The 19,256-nt window shown below is 52.6% G+C and overlaps 1 protein-coding gene across 2 annotated transcripts in view; it reads right to left on the reverse strand.

Annotated features, from left to right (window-relative positions):
• Window positions 1–2,638: 2,638 nt before the first annotated feature.
• LOC133107944 (mediator of RNA polymerase II transcription subunit 13-like) overlaps window positions 2,639–19,256 on the reverse strand; it is a 69,899-nt gene continuing 53,281 nt past the window's right edge. For both annotated transcript variants that reach the window (XM_061217280.1, XM_061217278.1), the window contains exons 16-30: window positions 17,571–18,487; window positions 16,923–17,090; window positions 15,435–15,658; window positions 14,731–14,920; window positions 13,829–14,207; window positions 12,929–13,145; window positions 12,284–12,475; window positions 11,650–11,873; window positions 10,164–10,306; window positions 9,390–9,548; window positions 6,951–7,136; window positions 5,243–5,394; window positions 4,400–4,564; window positions 3,409–3,509; window positions 2,639–2,903 (exon numbers count right to left, since the gene is read on the reverse strand). In XM_061217280.1, coding sequence (XP_061073264.1) covers window positions 2,771–2,903; window positions 3,409–3,509; window positions 4,400–4,564; window positions 5,243–5,394; window positions 6,951–7,136; window positions 9,390–9,548; window positions 10,164–10,306; window positions 11,650–11,873; window positions 12,284–12,475; window positions 12,929–13,145; window positions 13,829–14,207; window positions 14,731–14,920; window positions 15,435–15,658; window positions 16,923–17,090; window positions 17,571–18,487 — 3,550 coding nt within the window. In that variant the 3' untranslated portion in view covers window positions 2,639–2,770. The remainder of the gene's footprint in view (window positions 2,904–3,408; window positions 3,510–4,399; window positions 4,565–5,242; window positions 5,395–6,950; window positions 7,137–9,389; window positions 9,549–10,163; window positions 10,307–11,649; window positions 11,874–12,283; window positions 12,476–12,928; window positions 13,146–13,828; window positions 14,208–14,730; window positions 14,921–15,434; window positions 15,659–16,922; window positions 17,091–17,570; window positions 18,488–19,256) is intronic.

Genomic DNA, 19,256 nt, shown 5'->3' on the forward strand with positions numbered 1-19,256 from the left:
TACTTTTCTGCACTTTACTGATCGTGTCAGGTGTATTGAAAGCTATGAAATGCAGAAGGAAAACTCACACTAAAGTTTTAGTCCAACAATACCAATGAAATAGTGCAAACCCCTCCCTTCTAGTCTGGGCAGGCTCAATTACAGCAGACAAAACCAATAGAGCACAGACAAGTATTTGAATCCAAAACAAACACGTTTGACCCAGGTCTGTGACCGAGCTCACTCGGGGCCAAAGGTCATGTTGACGTTGCTGACCAACCCAGTAAAGGAGGCGGTATTCTGTTTCCCCAGAACACCGGAGCCCACCTGCTAACAGCCTGTGACCGCGTCTGCACATTCAACAGCACACCAGTGTGCAGAGACTACCGTTTCATGGGCAAATTTGTTACTCCTTCACAGTTGACTACATTTGCATCTCGGTGGGTCCTTGAAATTGGTGCGGCTTCGATCTTTCCAAAGATCCAATTCAGCTTCGCTTGCAACACACACCTCAATTCTCACTCCCAAAACAGAAATTCCTGGACTGAGCACTAGGAAGGTTTTAAATTATGGGAATTCTCAGGGAAAATGTTAAAATCATATCTTCTTACAGCAAGATAATTCCCAACCGCTTTCTCCAAATTCTATGCTTTTGTTTGATTGTAAAAAAAATAAAATGAAATAAAAAAATAAACATACAGTGCCCTCCACTCCATGTTTGGGACAAAGACCCATCATTTATTTATTCGCCTCTGTACTCCACAATTTGAGATTTAGAGATAAAATAAATCACGTGGTTGAAGTGCACATTGTCAGATATCAATAAAGGGCATTTTAATATACATCTACATATTCTTTTTTTCTTCCCCTCTCAATCAACTGATATTTGAAACTCTCTGTTTGGGGAAAGAGGTTGTCTCATTTTTTGTGCATGAGAACATGAACACCATTTGACCAATTCTCACGGAGATGTCTAAGTCACATACTGCCTACCCCCAAAAATGAACACAAACAAACTTGAGTTGACACACTTTATTCCTAAAACTGTAGCTGCACCACCCCTAGCGGCACAGCGCACATATTTCATATATTATAATTTATACATATATGCGCAATGTGTGAACACACACACATTTTATACATATACATATGTGAGACATGGTCGGGACAAATGCAAGTATGCACCCGATTTTAAAAACCATCAGTGGCCACCCATACCGCAGGAACACTGATTATTAAGCGGGCCCGGAATCAGTGCTCGGTAAGACGACAGTTCTGTGCAAAACGACCCATCCGCACCTTTAGGAGCACTGCACTCTAACGGCCCAGCCGCCTCCCTCACCAGGAAGTCTGAAATGTCTGCCGGAATCGTACAGAAGCTTCTCTGAGGCCGCTGTGGGCGGGACCGCTCGCCACACGTCAACCGGATAGGACAGAGGAGCGTCACTCAAATGAAACGGCCAATCGCCATTGAACCCGCAGGGCCTTGCTCTTTGAAACAGGGGAAGGCCGATATTTACTTACTGCGGGAATATGAACACAAACAAAAAATATATCTATTTTTTATTTTTAGACAAAAAAAATATATGAATTGGAATAATAAATTAATGAATGGATCAGTGCCACTGATGGTTTTCAAAAACTGCCAAAATCCAAGCCTGTATCAAGCGGTTTCCAGCCCTGGTCCTGGAGAGTCACGATGTCTGCCGGTTTTCCTTTTTAATAAGCTCATAATTTATAGATTTAAAAACAGCCGATTACACAGTAACCTCAACTTACCTGGTTTCCTGGGTCTTAAATAGTCGATTTCAGGGGTTCGTAAAAAGAACTACAGTTCCCATGACTCTTCGGGACTAGGGTTGAAAATCCCTCTGTGTGTGTGTGCATGTGTTTGTCTGTGTGTGTGTGTTTATTATAAATATATACACATTTACACTTTGTTTTGTGTCTAAATGAGTGGTATAAAATACTATATGACACTGTACCTCTTATTAAACACAGTGATATTCATTGCTGTACACGTACTCAGCAGAGAGAGCTGAGCCGCCCCCCCCCCCCCCCCCCCCCCCCCCGCCCCACGCACGGCAAGGCCATTAACCCAAATCCTACTTCGTCTGTACATCGTCACCATACAAATTCCTGTCCCACCCCCCTTACAAAAAATAACGCTCTAAAAGCAACCTACTGCAAATTCATATTAACTTTTTGTGTTTGTTTTCCGATTTTTTGTTTAAAGACGATTATATATATTTATATATTTATACTTTTTAAAACCATCTTCTTCGAAGCGGGAAGGCGATACAAACCTCCCAGAACGCATTTATATATTTATGTATTTACGTATTAAGAAATGAGACAAATTATACATTTAAAAACTTACAATAAATAAGATGCAGGCATTTCGTTTTTGGACAATTTCATACCGGAAGAAATCAGCAATTGTTTCGTCCTTATGAACAAAGTCAGGTTGGATTTCCGAGTGTTCCTTCTCTTCCAGGACCTGGTAAAGATGGCTGACCTGGACTCAAGGCCTTCGCCGTTCCCCCAGCGATTCCCCCAGCCTCTGGCGTCGCCTGTGACTGGCTTTATTCCTCCATTCCGCCACACGACCTTCCAGAACATTCCGGCCCTTTCTAGAAACCTCCGGTACATCCGGAACAGTAGGGGGCAGTGTTGAGCATGTGATGCTGGCTCACGGGCCTCATTATCCGCAGGCTTTGGAGAGAGCCTTGAAATTCGGCGGTGTGGATATACGCTCCCCCTCTTCCTCCTCCTCCTCTTCCTCTGTCCGTTACAGCATGTTCATGATAAAGTTGTACATCTGAGTCAGCACCACAAAGTGCACGGGCAGGCAGGAGCGGCGGTCTTGCGTGGCGGGGTCGCAGGTCAGCCAGGAGAGGGCGTTGTACTGCTCCAGCACAAATCTGCACAGGGGGAGAGGTTACCGCGGGTTACCGCAGGCTGGCTCAATTGCACACTGTCCGCTGAGAGCGTGCCTCGGGGAAGCTGCTCTAACCCCAACTTCCTCCTTAAGAGGCACTGCTTTGGGTTAACTAACATGTTTATTCAACAATGAACAACTCCGAAAACTACGCATTGGCAAAAATAAACACTTCACTTTCTGAAAATGCCACTTAACCTTTTGAGAGTATGTTCTTTTGGTATGCTGAAGTGAGTATTCCAGAACTCCTTCGCATTCAAATTCCGATCACATATTTGTGACATCAGAATTAGAATGTTCAGTTAAGAACATTCCGATCACATATTTGTGACATCAGCATTAGAATGTTCAGTTAAGAACATTCCGATCACATATTTGTGACATCAGCATTAGAATGTTCAGTTAAGAACATTCCGATCACATATTTGTGACCTCAAGCCGTAAAGGGGTGGGAAGGAAAAAACGGTGAAATGCATTGGACAGGGTACCTGAGCACGTCGGAGGTGTGGTTGGAGTCCAGAGGGTGGGAGTGTATGCTGTGCAGCAGCTCGTCCGACTGCACCGACGACACGTGCAGGTGGAGAGAGGCCTGGAGAGGGGCAGAGAGAGAGAGAGGGAGGGAGGGGGAGGGGGAGAGAGAGAGAGAGGGAAGGAGGGGGAGAGAGAGAGAGAGAGAGAGAGAGAGGGAGGGGGGGAGAGAGAGAGAGGGAGGGAGGGGGAGAGAGAGAGAGACTTTTAAAACACAATTTTATTCATCATTTCCACACAAAATTCCTATTTTAGAACCCAATAAAAAAAACAAACAGGAGAATGTTTTCTTGTATTGGAGAAACAGAGAGTGTGAGATAGACATCAGTTCACACTGCAGGAAACATCATCTCCTGCTTCTCTCTTTCCTGCACTGAGTCAGGTCTCCCCACATAAAACAGCCCAGAAGACAGAGTGCTCAGTGCGCAGAACAGTAAACTTTTCAGACCTACATTTCTGGCAAAAGAAGGGATGACTTAAAAGTTAAACAAAAAAATAAAGAAATAAAGGTTCGACCAGCAGGTGTGTAAAGTTGCAGCTATAGCTGGGTAGTTAAATTAAAACCAAATTGGTAACAAGTGGTCATGACTGCGTGTTCATCCAAGGTAGGTAACAGCACCATTCTCAATTACACATTCATATTTACACTCATCGGCCATATCTTCATGCAGGTGTGAGGGTGGGAATGAGAGTGTGAGGGTGTGGGAATGAGAGTGTGAGGGTGTGGGAATGAGAGTGTGAGGGTGTGGGAATGAGAGTGTGAGGGTGTGGGAATGAGAGTGTGAGGGTGGGAATGAGAGTGTGAGGGTGGGAATGAGAGTGTGAGGGTGGGAATGAGAGTGTGAGGGTATGGGAATGAGAGCGTGTGAGGGTATGGGAATGAGAGCGTGTGAGGGTGTGTGTGTGTGGAGAAGAGGACGCAGCGTGTGGGGTCCGGGAGAGAGGACTCACCTTCAGGAAGAGGGGGCACTGGTTCTTGGCCTGCGGGCAGGACGACCAGAACCAGTCGGGCAGCGGGCCGGCTTTGGCCGTGGAGATGAAGTAGCCCAGCGCCATGGGCTGCTGGAGCAGGTTGGGCGCCTCCTCGTGAGACTCCATCCGATCCGTGCTCTGGCCCTGGAGCAGGGGGGGGCAGAAACACCATGAGAATGAGACCTTCGGGGGCTTCACCGCTAACTTTCACCAAAAGCTAGATGAAGACCAGTCCGTCAGAGTTTTGCTGGAGTTGAACACCACAAGTTAAGTTGAAGCTACGATAAAATCTCTGGCACATTGACATCGATGCGGAAACTTAAAATGTTGATTAATGTGCACAGTCCCTGGCAAATAAATAATAAACAAAGTCAAACATAAGCTGGGCTGAAAAATGGGTTCAGCAATTAGCTTAGCATGAGCCATCTGCTAGGTTTGGATATTTTCTCTGCTCAAATGAAATCTCATATTTGTATGGCACTTTATACAAAAAACTGTCCCAGAGTTCAAACTGGCCAAAACCAGGCCTGATCCACCAAAAGCAAGCAATGAAGCAAAAAATAAAAGGAAAACATTGAATATCTATTTTTGAGAGTTCCATGCTGATATGATAAAATAAGAAGCCCAAGACTGCAGGAGAAACAGGGGGAGGGGCCACGGTGAGGGGGAGGGGCATGGGGAGCAGCAGGGGCGGAGTCATGGCAGGGGCGGAGTCAGGGCGGGGCATGGGGGGCAGAGTCAGGGCGGGGCATGGGGAGCAGCGGGGGCAGAGTCAGGGCAGGGGCGGGGTCAGGGCGGGGGCAGGGTCAGGGCGGGGCTCACCTTGCTGCCGTCGCCGCCGTGGTGGTAGTGTGACCCAGGCGAGTGCACGGGGGACGTGTTGGGCGAGTTGGGCAGGATGTTGATGATGTCGGGGTCCAGGTCGTTCTCCGACTCCTCCAGCAGGTCGAAGATTCCCATCCCGTCCGAGCCGTCTGGAGGCGGGGCGGAAAGACGATTAACCCTCTGAAGAGTAGGTCTGTTTTCTGGAATGTTCTCAAAACTGTTCGTCCGTATTCTACAACTCCACTGTTTCAAGTCCCAGTAGTGAGCATTAAAATGTTCAGTTACGAATGTTCTTATCACACAGATAACCTTTATTTATACAGGGAAATCCTGAGAGATCCCCGATCGCAGGATTAAGCAGACAATGAAAACATTTAACAGAACCCGAGTTATTCAATTAAGAGGAGGATAAAAGGCCTTCGATAAGGGCTCTACATTTCCCCAGAGTGGAGAGGTGCACTTTATTTGGAGCTCACTCCATGCATGTGCTGCAGAGAAACAACACCAGACTTTGGGATTTGGCATCGCACACGCCACGTTTCCACTTCAACAGGACTGAAAGATCACTTGGCCACTGACCAATTATTGCTTTACACAGGAACATGAGCCAATGCTACTTCCTCCTAATTTCCAGGGGGGGAGGGCGTTTAACGGTCTGATAGAGGGCAGTGATGAGAGTGATATCCAGCCCCGTAACGCAAGGCCACGCGATACACAGCATCAAATCCTTTTAGTGCGGAAGACGCAGCATGCAGGTGTGCATTATCTCCACAGTCCAACACAGGGAAAAACAACAATTCAGCTGTTCTCTTTTTGTCATCCATTATAAAAAAGGCATTATTTCAATTTAAAAATCCAAGTTGAAAAGTGTTCAACTTTTTGGTTAATTTGTCTATATATATTAAAAGATAGTTTGTATCCATCCAGACGCCCAATTACTTGGAGGAATTTACTCTCTCAATTTGGACAACGGCACTTGATGATTTTGTGTTGCCTCCTCAACATACAGGGTAGCACAGCAAACTGTGTCATCTGCTTAATAATAAATGCTTGTAATTTTGTATTCGGGAGCCAATATTATTCAAATATAAAGTGAAAAGTAAAGGTCCAACCGTGTGGTACACCCAACCCACAGTAAGCAGGAAGTGAGAATAACCTTTGAAGGTGTAAAATGGCAACTGTGGTTATCAAGTTGCAAGGTTTCTCAGACGAATTTCTTGGGGACAACACCTAACAAACTAGTGTAAATAGTTGCATCAAGATGTCCCACGCAAAGATATAGGTTTATTCATAGCACAGCAAGACAAGACAGCAGCTGACAATAATATAGTATGAGTAATTGACCATCAGGTTCATGGCAACATGGTGTAAACATGGAAGTGGGCCCAGTGGTACAATGGGGCCCCTGTGCTACAGGGTCACCACCACCAGCTGAGCCGACCTGCAGTGAGCGCTCTGGGGCAAGCCTGTCCCACAAGGCCCGGGGAGGGGCTGCACAAGCCTGTCCCACAACGCCCGGGGAGGGGCTGCACAAGACTGTCGCACAACGCCGGGGAGGGGCTGCACAAGACTGTCGCACAACGCCGGGGAGGCGCTGCACAAGACTGTCCCACAACGCCGGGGAGGCGCTGCACAAGACTGTCCCACAACGCCCGGGGAGGCGCTGCGGGTTGTGGGTGCTCTGAGGGCCGTGAGGGCGCGTTACCGTTGATGGGGTTGAAGTTGATGTCGATGTTCTCCGTGGTGTAGTTGGAGCTGTTGACCTGGACGGCGGCGGAGGTGGGGAACACCAGGATGTGCGTGCAGGACGTGTCCTGCGGCGTGTTGAGCTGCGACGTCTGCATGTTGAGCGTGGTGCTGCGGCCGAACACCGAGCCCGTCGACACCGAGTCTGAGCACGGGAGAGATCAGACACCGAGAGAGAGAGATCAGACACCGAGGGAGAGATCAGACACCGAGGGAGAGAGATCAGACACCGAGGGAGGGAGATCAGACACCGAGGGAGGGAGATCAGACACCGAGGGAGGGAGATCAGACACCGAGAGGGTGATATCAGACACCGAGAGGGTGATATCAGACACCGAGAGGGTGATATCAGACACCGAGAGGGTGATATCAGACACCGAGAGGGTGATATCAGACACCGAGAGGGTGATATCAGACACCGAGAGGGTGATATCAGACACCGAGAGGGAGATCAGACACCGAGAGGGAGATCAGACACCGAGAGGGAGATCAGACACCGAGAGGGAGATCAGACACCGAGAGGGAGATCAGACACCGAGAGGGAGATATCAGACACCGAGAGGGAGATATCAGACACCGAGAGGGAGATATCAGACACAGTCTGCGGCAGCGGGGGAGAGAGGGAGATATCAGACACCGAGAGGGAGATATCAGACACCGAGAGGGAGATATCAGACACCGAGAGGGAGATATCAGACACAGTCTGCGGCAGCGGGGGAGAGAGGGAGATATCAGACACCGAGAGGGAGATATCAGACACAGAGTCTGCAGCAGCGGGGGAGAGAAGAAGTCAGCCAACTATCTGTCAGAGTTAGGGACGTCTTTTTGAAGGCCAACCCGGAAGGTTCTTCGTCCATGGGATGTTGTGGTGAACATAAGCTGAAGAGTTTAAAGTAAACTGCTGGTGGCACTCGTAGCCCTTCCTCAGTTGGTTGGTCAGGGTGTTAGTGTTTCACATTTTCTTAGCCAGAAAATTACACCCTTTAATGTCTCAACTGTGAATTTCGAAGCCAACATGTTGCTACCAAGTAGCTATATTGAAACTACAAAGCCTGTCGGACGCAGGCCTTATTTTCTTCACAAATGGAAACCCATATGGGGGGAAAAAAGCCTTGGAAATCTGCCGAGGGAACTCCTGCCTCAAAAAGGCTCCCACCACAGGGTTTTAGGACTACAAACTCTAACACACGGTTACAAGCAAGTACTTACAAGTGCCCAGGGGAAGGACACTAAAGCAGTGAAATGGAGTACGAGTACGCGCCCATGCTTTGAAGAAAAGAGCCGTTCACTACGACGGCTCAAGGCCGCATCCCAAAGCATGCTGGGACAGGCTGCAGCAGGCCCCGCGACCCTGACCGGGCACACACCCGGGTGAGCTGACGGACGGCTGGACGGGCGGGGCGCAGTCCGACCCCCTCAGCGGTCTGTCGGACGCTCTCGGAATGCAGAGGGTTCTCCTCGTAGAGACCCAGAGGGACAGGGAGACCGGAGAAACAGCGCTCCGCATCACCGCCTCCGCACCGCTCACCGAGGTGTCCCGCCCGCCCGCCCCCTCCCAGCGGCGCCCGGATTAAAGCTCTCCGTCCCCCCTCCCAGGAGCCACTGCTCCACCTGACACTCACAGGGTCGGCCGCTCCTCCGTTTCCAGAATAAAACACCGTCTCTCCGGAGAACACGGCCTCGCCAAATGAGTCTGGCGACTGCAGGACGTGCCGCGGCGAAAACACCAGCAATCAGAACACCAATCAGAAACCTCCATCTTCAGGTCACCCGCCGTCTGCCCAATCGAAAAGCTCCTCACCAGCAGAACCCCCGACAGTCAAAACAGGACAGTCAGCGTCTGCTCATGTTCACAGCGGTCTACAAACGCTGTAAACACTTCACCAAATTGGTTTTCGCACAAGTAGTGCGACACTAATAATATGTGCAACTCCACACAATTACCAGTGACTGGTATACGGGATTCCTTTGCTGGCAGCACTCGGCGGTTTAAAAGCAGAAATTGATTGGGATTGAATAGCGGCGGCACTGCCAGCAGACGGCGGACAGCGCGGATAATGGCACCGCTGATCCGATCCGACTCCACCAGCCATTTCCCCTTCCGCTAATGAAGCCCTCACAAGGCTGCTGAACGCCTCCGCCGCTCACACAGAATGAAATAACGTCCACCTCCAGGCAGCGGGGACGCCACTCCTGGAGGCGGGAGACGGAGAGAGACGGTGAAAAGAGGGTCTTATAAGACGGCATCGGGACCGTCCACGCAAACGAGCGGCACTTGAAAGTCTCCGAGTCGCCGTGTCTGAAGCGCAGGGCGAGCGGGGGCCCGATCGCAGGGGCAGGAAGTGATGTAAGCGGCTGGCGAGTGCGGCTCGCTGGACGCGGCGGTGAGGGGCGCTACCTGGCATGATGACGAAGGAGCCCTGCGGCTCCATGGCGACCAGGCAGGTGCTGAGGATGCTGGGAGTGTCGGCGGCCGAGATGCTGCACATCCTGCACATCTCCTTCAGACGCCTGCTGAGGGACTGCAGGCTCCGCCGGCTCAACAGGACACTCCAGTCTGGAGGGAGGGAGAGAGGGAGAGAGGGAGGGAGAGAGAGAGAGGGAGAGAGAGAGATAGAGAGAGAGAGAGAGAGGGAGAGACTTTAAATCTGCATCGTTTACACATAATCCTGCTCATTACACCGAGATTAGAACAGAAAACGTATCGCAGCAACTGTTCGCACGGTCAGGTAAACATTTCTAATGTCAAAATAACCTGCCCTCCGTCACCCACCTTATAAAGCCATTAGTAATATGCATGATGAACCTTCGTGCATGCAGCCAGAGAGAGAAACAGGAAAGAGTGAGAGAGGGAGGGTTAGAAACGGAGAAAGAGGTAGGGCAAGAGGGAGAGGAGACAGAGGGAGAATAAGAAGAGAGGGAGAGAGAGAAGCAGAGGGATAGAGGCAGAGATAGACAGAGAGAGAGGTAGAAATAGAGAGAGGAAAAGAGGGGCAGAAAGGGAGAGAGAGGGAGGGCAAGAGGGAGAGGAGAGAGAGAGAGAGAGGGAGAGAGGCAGAGGGAAAGCAGAGGGACAGAGGCAGAGATGGACAGAGAGAGAGAATGTCGTCTCTCCCTCTCTCCATCACCCTGATGTATACCCACAGCAGCAGGACGAATCACAGCTCCTCACCTCTCAGCTCTCCGTGGCCCATCCGTCCCAGGCGGCCAATCACCACCCTCCAGGGCAGCGATGTCATCTGCACCAGCCCCAGACACCACTCCCACAGCTTCTGCAGGCCCATCTTCCGGGCAGAGCCCTTTTTCCTGCGGGCCCTGAGGGAGCAAGCACACCACGCCATCGTCACCAGGGAGACGGGCTGGGCCACCCCGACCGCACAGTGACTACACCGTGTAGAGCAGGATGACTGCACAGTGACTACACCGTGTAGAGCAGGATGACTGCAGTGACTACACCGTGTAGAGCAGGATGACTGCACAGTGACTGCACCGTGTACAGCAGGATGACTGCAGTGACTACACCGTGTAGAGCAGGATGACTGCAGTGACTACACCGTGTAGAGCAGGATGACTGCACAGTGACTACACCGTGTAGAGCAGGATGACTGCAGTGACTACACCGTGTAGAGCAGGATGACTGCACAGTGACTACACCGTGTACAGCAGGATGACTGCACAGTGACTACACCGTGTACAGCAGGATGACTGCACAGTGACTACACCGTGTACAGCAGGATGACTGCACAGAGACTAGGACTACATTGAAGAGGATGACTGCACAGAGACTAGGACTACATTGAAGAGGATGACTGCACAGAGACTAGGACTACATTGAAGAGGATGACTGCACAGATAAAGATAACCCGAAACAGGACGGCAGGACGTAGAGGCCTACAGTACACATTCCCCGTTGAGAAATAACGGACAGACATAAACCCTTCCTGTGTGTGATTTACGCGAGAGGCGCTTCATAAAAGTAAATTGATTAATCAGACTGCTGATTAACAAGTGCATGAAGATAAATCTGCACTGTAGCCAGGCCTGGCCAAAAAAAGTACATCAAAAACCAACTGCCAACAAACGAGCCACGCCACTGAAACTCTACGTCAAATGAACATGATCGCCTTAAGATGTCTGATGATCGTTCACGCAATTGGGCCTTCAAGGATGCGTTCTCAATTTTGGCCCATTTGATGCTCTCGAGAGCACCGACTCAGACCCAACGTTAGCTTGCAAATAAAACGCTTAGCTTAGCTTTGAATAGCACTTCAACCCGCTGAATGAAAGTTTTTTTTTGTAATGTTACTTCAAAAACATTGCTACATTAAAATGAGCATTAAAATGCTCAGTTAAGAATATTCAAATCACGTTTGTGATCTTACACCTTAACCCCATTATGGATTAAGGCACATGGGTCACGCGTCTTGAAAAACTATCATCTGATCAAATACAATGCTGGTGTCGCATCCATCCGTTAAGGGAGATGTCACGAGGGCCAAAGGGTTAATTCCTTTGCACTGAAGCCAACTTCAAGCTGACCACCTTCTATCCATATTTACAGCACGCAAAGCTCCGCGAGCCAGTTTCAATCAGCGGAAGTGCACCAGTCTGTCGATTTATCGACGGGAGAGGAGCGGGCGGTGGGGCGGGGGGCTCACCGGTTGGGCACGTCGATGTTGATGATGCAGGTCTCCAGGAGCTCGCCGTACAGGTCCGTGCAGGTGGCCAGCAGCCAGCGCTGGTCGTGCGACAGGCAGTAGCCCACGAACAGCACGTTGTACTTCTGCGAGGCCTCGCCGAACGTCTCGCCCAGCTCCGTCTGCTTGTCCTTCACGGGCGCCAGGATGAAGGGCGGCGTGTAGAGCCGCAAGCACTCCGGCCTCTGGAAGAGAGCGGGGTCGGAGGTCAAAGAGGAGCAGGCCAGAAAACCCCCCCCACAAACGCACTGTTCTCGGGGGCCAGGGCACCATCACCAAATCTACCGGGTCAGCCGATTCATCAGAAACCCAGGGACACACGGGGAGTGACGTTCACTTGGGTCACAGTTCAATAAAATAATCCCCACAATGCACTGCCTCCTTGTGGGGATTAAAGGACAGGTTTTACATTTAATGGTTCTTAAGAGCTCGGCCAAGTCCAGATCTGTTTACTTACCGACTATTGAGCACGCAAGCTGCATACAACTTGCACGCGCGATAGCAGGCAAGTAAGACGAACTGGGCACAGCCCTTAGAGAGTCGTGCCAGGCCTCGATGGCGGGACCAATTTGGTGCGGACTGGCGCAGTGCGTACCTCCGGGCTCCGGAGGGCGCTGTCGAGCGCCAGGCCGGGGCCGAAGCCTGTGAGGGTCTTGACGTTGGTGGAGCTGGGCAGGGGCCTCCGGCACTGGGAGAAGACGGAGAAGGCCAGGGACTTGAGGTGCTGCGCGTAGATGTGACGCTCCTCGCTCCGCACCGGCTGCAGCAGGTACTGGCACGGAATGATCTGGAAGAGGGACAGGAACCAGTCAAAAACCTGCGGCACCCAACACTGTTTTCACTCCAACACCTAACAAAGCCCACTGCCAACCCTGTTCCGGGAGGACGACCATCCCCTGTGTTTTCACTGCAACCCTAACAAAGTGCACCCTCACTCAACAGCTAGAGATCTCATTGAGCTGCCAATTCGTAGCAAGGTGCGCCAAGTTAGGGTTGATTGCTCTAAACCAACCAGAACCACACCAGATACTTTCGAGTGTCAGCTGCAAAAACCTCTATTAATGGCACATGTGAAATATTACAGGCTACAGTTGCTCCAAACGCTCTAAACCTTTGAAGACCTGAAATAGGCTTGAGACGGTTTCTGGTTAGGGTAGTTGGAGACCAGAGTTTCCCTTTCTCCTTCTCTTCCCTTCCCATCCCCGGTTTGGGCCAGGAGTCCCAGCACGCCGCCCCCTACCTGCACGGAGATGGCGCTGCGGATGTGCGGGGGCAGGAACTGCAGCATCTCCACGTAGCAGCGCAGCAGGCCTAGGGTCCACACGCTGGAGCCCCCCGCCCCCTCGGCCTCCTCGTAGGAGAAGGGGTCCACCAGGTACAGCACGATGGCCGGGGGGTAGGTGACCGCATGGGAGTCCCCGTCCGTGGGGACGCCCACCTTCTCTCGCTCCATCGTGCTGAGGAAGAGGAGGAGGACAGGCCTCAGTCACAGACTGACCGAAGATGACTTCACACACCGTCCAACACTTAAGATAACTTCAAAGACTACGGCTGTGTCCGAAACTGCTTACTTTCCTCGTACTGGGTATACAAGTTGAGTACACTTGAGCACAGATGATGCACTTATATACAGGGTTTCCCCCCAAGTGTATTCAGGAGCACACTTGTCAGGAAGTAAGCCATATGTTTTAGGGGTTCCCCACATAGAGGAAGTCAGAGCCATCTTTAGTTCCCGTAACAGGAAGGAAGAGGTGCGGCCTCATTCCTACATGGTCTTCTTACTAAACTTGCACAGTGCTGCTGGAAAACCATGTGTAGGATTTGCATACTGCCCATCGCACCCTAGAAACAGTGTCAAACTCCAGTCCTGGAGGGCCAAAGTGTCTGCAGATTTTCGGTTGGTTCTCAGCACCCGTGGTTCATTAACATCATCGATTGGTTACAGTATCGACACAGCTTGTTCTCAAGTCCTTAACTGACAGCTGATTGACAGAAAAACAAACACCTGCAGACACAGCGGCCCCCTGGGAATTCAGTTTAACTCCCCCTGCAGAAGGCAGCGTGTTTAGTAGACTGCACGGACATTTCGTGACTGTATTGTGACGTTTATTGTGACCGTATTTGGGAGGAGTGGGCCTACCTCTCGGGGGGTTCCGTGGGCACCGGGGTCTGCCCGTCCCCCTGGCCCCCCGCGCTCTGCTGCCCCTGCTGGCCGCTCGGGGTGGTGCCGGCCGTGTTCCCGTAGGGAGGGAAGGTCCCGGGTTTGGCAGGGGGCGCCGGGGCGGCCCCGCCCTGCGGGCCCGAGGGGGGCAAGGAGGATGGCGGCTGGCCGTTAGCGTTCGCGGCGGTGCTGCTGCTGCTGCTGCTGCTTCCTGATTGGGTGGAGCCGGCGGGGCACTGGGACCCTGCCGGGGGGGCGGAGCTTGGCGGCTGGGCGGACGAGGACTGGCTGGAGGCGGCGGGGGGGTTGGGCTGGCTGAGCAAGGAGCTGTCCAGCGATTGGGCAGCGAGGAACGGGGCTGCAAGGCCGAAGAGAAAGGGTTACATCACCCAGCTGCTTCCTGCCCGCTCTCATACAGACACAGAAACCCAGATTCTAATGAAGATGGACAATAAGGTACAGCAAAGCATTCACCCGTTCATCATTCCATCCATCCAGCACATTACTACATTACATTATTGGCATTTGGCAGACGCCCTTATCCAGAGCGACGTACAGTTAAGCAGGAGACAATCCTCCCCTGGAGCAATGCAGGTTAAGGGCCTTGCTCAAGGGCCCAATGGCTGGGCGGATCTTATTGTGGCTACACCGGGATTAGAACCACCGACCTTGCGTGTCCCAGTCATTTACCTTAACCACTACGCTACAGGCCGCCCTATATCCACACATCCACACATCAATCCATCCACTCACCAGTCCACTCATTCATTCTAAAAAAAGCCACCCATTCAAAAAAAAAAAAAAAATGCTAAAAATGAAACGCTGTTTTCACTGCGCCTCAGCATGCATCACTGAAGGCAGCGGTCAGAGGCGTGACTCACCGAGTTGGTGCCGGCACACCTGGGCGTACAGCCGGAGCTTGGCGAGGGCGTCGGTGCTGCCGGCAGCGGCCCGGAGGAACCAGTCGCTCAGCGGCTGATCCGCCAGCGTCCGCGCCGTGCCGCTGCCCACCCGCACGATGCCGTCCGCGTGCGCCTTGGAGATGGGCCGGTGCTGGCCCAGCCGACAGGCCTGGGGGGGACAGAGCGGGAGGGGCGACACGTCAGAGAGCGGCCCGAAGCTCCACAACCAAAGCTCGCGCTGACCTGGAGCCACGCTACCTCCCTCAGGAACCATCGAAAGCAGGCGCAAGCTTCATTCCTCACACGCATAGTCCAGCGTGAGTGTAAGGGCCCAAGTACAGCCACTATGCTACCACCCTTACTGTATTAGCCAGAAAAGAAACCAAATGTGCGTTTACTTACGAACGACATCCGGCCCTTTAAGGTGTGAAGTCACAACTATGTGACTGGAATGTTCTCAACTGAACGTTCCGACGCTGATGTCACGATCACTAATGGCGACTGAAAGCAGCGTTCTAGAACACGGGACATTCCGAAAAAGACCTGCTCTTCAAAGGGCTAAAGCATTATTTTCAAGAGCAAGATCTGGAGGGGGCACGTCATGTCAGTTCAGAGGGTTAAATGCAGCAGCGGACCCTGCCCGGCTGCAGAGGCGAAAAAGCTGCGGGCGTCTCTCCTCTCACCTCGTACACGGCCGTCAGGTCCCTGAAGAAGGTCTTGGCGCCGTTGAGCAGAGCTTCGTTGTCGGGGCACAGCACCAGGTACCCCACGTCCCTCTGGGAGCCGAAGGGGTCCAGCAGCAGCTTCTCCCAGTAGGGCAGGCCGAACGGCGACAACACCACAAAGTCGTACTCGTACCCCACCAGGAAGGTGGGGATGGGGAGAGGCTCAGGGGACTCGTCCGTGCCTAGGGAGCGGAGGAGAGGGAGCGAGGGATGGGGAGGAGGAGAAGAAGCGAGGGATGGGGAGAGGTGGAGGGGGGAGGAAGAGAGGGAGTGAGGGATGGGGTGGAGGAAGAGAGGGAGAGACAGAATTACACCTCAGTCTTCCTGAAGAGCAAGCCAGCGATTCCCTGTGCAACCAAGCGGTCAGGACCTCACCCAGCCATGGAGTCAGGCTGGTTACCGAAGGGGGGGATTATGGGATATGTCCACATGTGCAACCGGAGATGGAAAGCAGAGAGGTGGAGAAAACTGCTCCAGCGTACAGAACGGGAAATAGAAATATAACTGAACAAACAGCGGTGCTGTAGCTAAGCATTTACTTACTGATTAGTTCTGACTCAACATAAAGCTAAATAAAAAGAATTCAACTGACTCACGAAGACCACTCCTAACCTCGGGAAAAGCTTTTTACGTCATTTACTAAAATGGAGACTCAAATTTCACAAGAACTTTGCTTTGTTTATCTATTCTAAGAGAGCATGAGCTCTGTTCATATCCTGCAGTTGCATTAGGAGTGAGCTGTTAAGATTTACTGTTTCAGGGACACCAAAATGCTCATTCATCCAGATGAATGGTCAGCCTGCTGTTTCACAGTGGGTCTAATGGTTTTGGGGAAGGAGGGCTTGGGGGCATTAAGCACTGGTGAATGATATATGCTCACAATTTAAAAAGAAAATGAATTATAGGATTTAGACAGGCGCAGACAAAATTTCTTCAGCGATTTGCACTAATCTACAGTCGAACGCAGTGGTTCCATAAGTGAGAATGTACATATTTTAGTCCGGGGACTTGAGCACTGAATTACCCATCAGGTACTGCTGATGGAAGGAAATTAGATCTTTTGGGATCCAAGATGGAGGATAAACCCACCCAGATGTTTCACAGCAGATTAGGTGCATCCCTAAAGCTTCATTTCACACAGCCAACCCACAATTTCCACCAATCTAGGTTCTGCAATAAAAAACGAATAAATAAACCTAGATAAACCTGGATTTGCAGTGCAAACCGGAATGATCAAAGGTCCTGTTTATCCTGAGAGCTCAGCTCTCTGGCTGGAGGAGGGAGACCGAACTCTCCGGAAGGGTCACTTCGGAAAAAAGGTTCTGCAAATCATCTCTCTTTTAGGACAGAAGGTTTTGTGATGGAAGTTCTCTGAAAGGATCTCTCTTTTAGGACAGAGGGTTCTGCAACGGAACTTCTCTGAAAGGATCTCCCCCCGCCACTTACCGTAGGAGCCGCGTCCCGCCATCTTGTGGAACTGCTGCCAGGTGAGGGGCCCCTGCACGCCCCACGGGCGCACGGTCCTCTTCTTCTGGATGGAGTCCTGCAGGACGGGCTGCAGGGACAGCAGCATACGCAGCACGTCCTGAGAGAAGAGCGTGCTCACATCCACCGCTGGGGAGGGCAGAGGAGGAGGAGAGGAGAGGGGGAGAGGGGTGGGAGGAGAGTTGTGTTTTAGGGGACAGCCCACGATCAACAGCTATGCACTACCAACAGTCATAATCAGTCACTGCTTTCACTAACAAAGCAGATGAAGGACCTACTGTCAAAAAGGCTAGCACCGACTATCAATACTGAAGGAGAACCCACACCAACACAACCCACTTCAACATGGACCACAGCATCACCACAACCCACATCAACTTTGACCACAGCCCAAATCCAGACCAAAGCCACTTATAGTTGATTGGACTAAACAGGCGACAATATTTCCAGGAGCAATGCAGGAATAAGGGCCCAACAGCTACAGCCAAATGCCATTAGTGCAGTGCAGTGCAGTGCAGTGCAGTGCAATGTAGTGTAATGTAGTGTAATGTAGTGTAATGTAGTGCAGTGCAGTGCAGTGCAGCGTAGAGTAGCGTAGCGTAGCCTCACCGTTGCTTTTGGCCCAGTGGTGCAGACCCGTGCTCCGGACCAGCTGCTCGTCCACCTTGCCCCCGGACATGTTGTCCATGAACTGCCGGCCGTGCTCCAGGGCCAGGTAGCAGTCGCTGTGGCAGTCCCTCTCCTCCACGCGCACGCAGGGCGGGGGCGCCCCGGGGCCCTCGGCCTTGGGCCCCGGCGCCGGGGCCTCCAGGCCGGACACGGGGGAGAAGGGGTTGGTGCACTGGTCCTGCAGCAGCAGCACCAGGTCGTCGGGCACGCGGTCCTTGGGCGCCCCGGCCCGGTGCAGCGAGGCCTGGCGGCGCGCCTCGAAGCGCCGCTCCGCCTCCCGGCTCTCGTCCGAGCCGCGGCCGATGATGTCCAGCTCGTCCTCCAGGAAGAGGCCGGAGCCGTTGCCGTAGCGGCGGTTGACCACGGCGCTGAAGCCGCAGGTGCACAGGTACTGCGGCTCGCAGGCGGGGTCGCTGATGTACACGCCCACGTCGGCGCCCTTGATGTTCATGTTGCACACGCACACGCAGCAGCTGTCGAAGTTGCAGTCCTTGAAGAGGTTCATGACCGACTCGGACAGGATGAGGTTGACGTAGAGGCTGTGCGCCTCGGGCACGGACGCCACGGTGGCCGGCTCCACCGAGTTGAGGGGCCGGCAGGTGGACGGCGTGGAGGCGGGCGAGTACAGGTCCGAGTTCTCGTACTTCATGGAGCCCTGGACGCTGGAGGGGCCCCGGGGGGTGCGGGGGGTGCGGGGGGTCCGGGGGGTGGGGGCCGAGAAGCGGGGCGTGGCCGGGGAGGGCAGGATCCCGGGGGCGCTGTTGCTGGAGGGCCCGCTGTTGGACATGAAGGGCGTGTGGGTCTGAGGGGTGTAGGTGTAGTCCTGATCCATCGCACTGCCCACGCTGGGGATGTTACTGCAAGGGAGGGAGGGAGAGGGAGAGGGAGAGGGAGAGAGGGGAGAGGGGGGAAGGGAGCAGGAGAGAGATGTCATGCATTTGAAAGACCTCAGCAGACGGCTCACCTCACACTCCACCCCGACGCCTCTGGCCCTGCTGCTGTTACCGGAGTGTGCAGCTCCATTACAGCCCTGCTGTACCTGCACGTCAGCCAGCCCCATAACTCACCCTCACCGCCCGCTCACAGAGCGCAGCACTCAAACAATGCAGCGCATACATCACATTTATACACTGAGGCCATATATTTACACACAGACACGGAGAGACAGAGAGAGACAGAGAGAGACACAGACACACACACGCACAGGCACACACGCACGCAGACACACGCGCGCAGACACACGCACGCAGACACACGCACGCAGACACACATGCACGCAGACACACATGCACGCAGACACACATGCACGCAGACACACATGCACGCAGACACACATGCACGCAGACACACATGCACGCAGACACACATGCACGCAGACACACACACGCGCAGACACACACACGCGCAGAGACACACACGCGCAGAAACACACACGCGCAGAAACACACACAGACACACACAGGTGGTTAAGTCATCTCTTCAGGCAGTAATCACCGCCGCTGACAGGCTGCTGAATCCACAGCAGCTAATGTTCCCCAGTAATGACGCTGGTGTTTTTTCACACAGCAGTACTTATGGGGACTCGACAAAAGGAACACTACTCGTGAGGACAGCACATTTCGCACA

The sequence above is a fragment of the Conger conger genome, chromosome 13, assembly GCF_963514075.1.
Source record: "Conger conger chromosome 13, fConCon1.1, whole genome shotgun sequence".
In the NCBI taxonomy this organism is placed as follows: domain Eukaryota; kingdom Metazoa; phylum Chordata; class Actinopteri; order Anguilliformes; family Congridae; genus Conger; species Conger conger.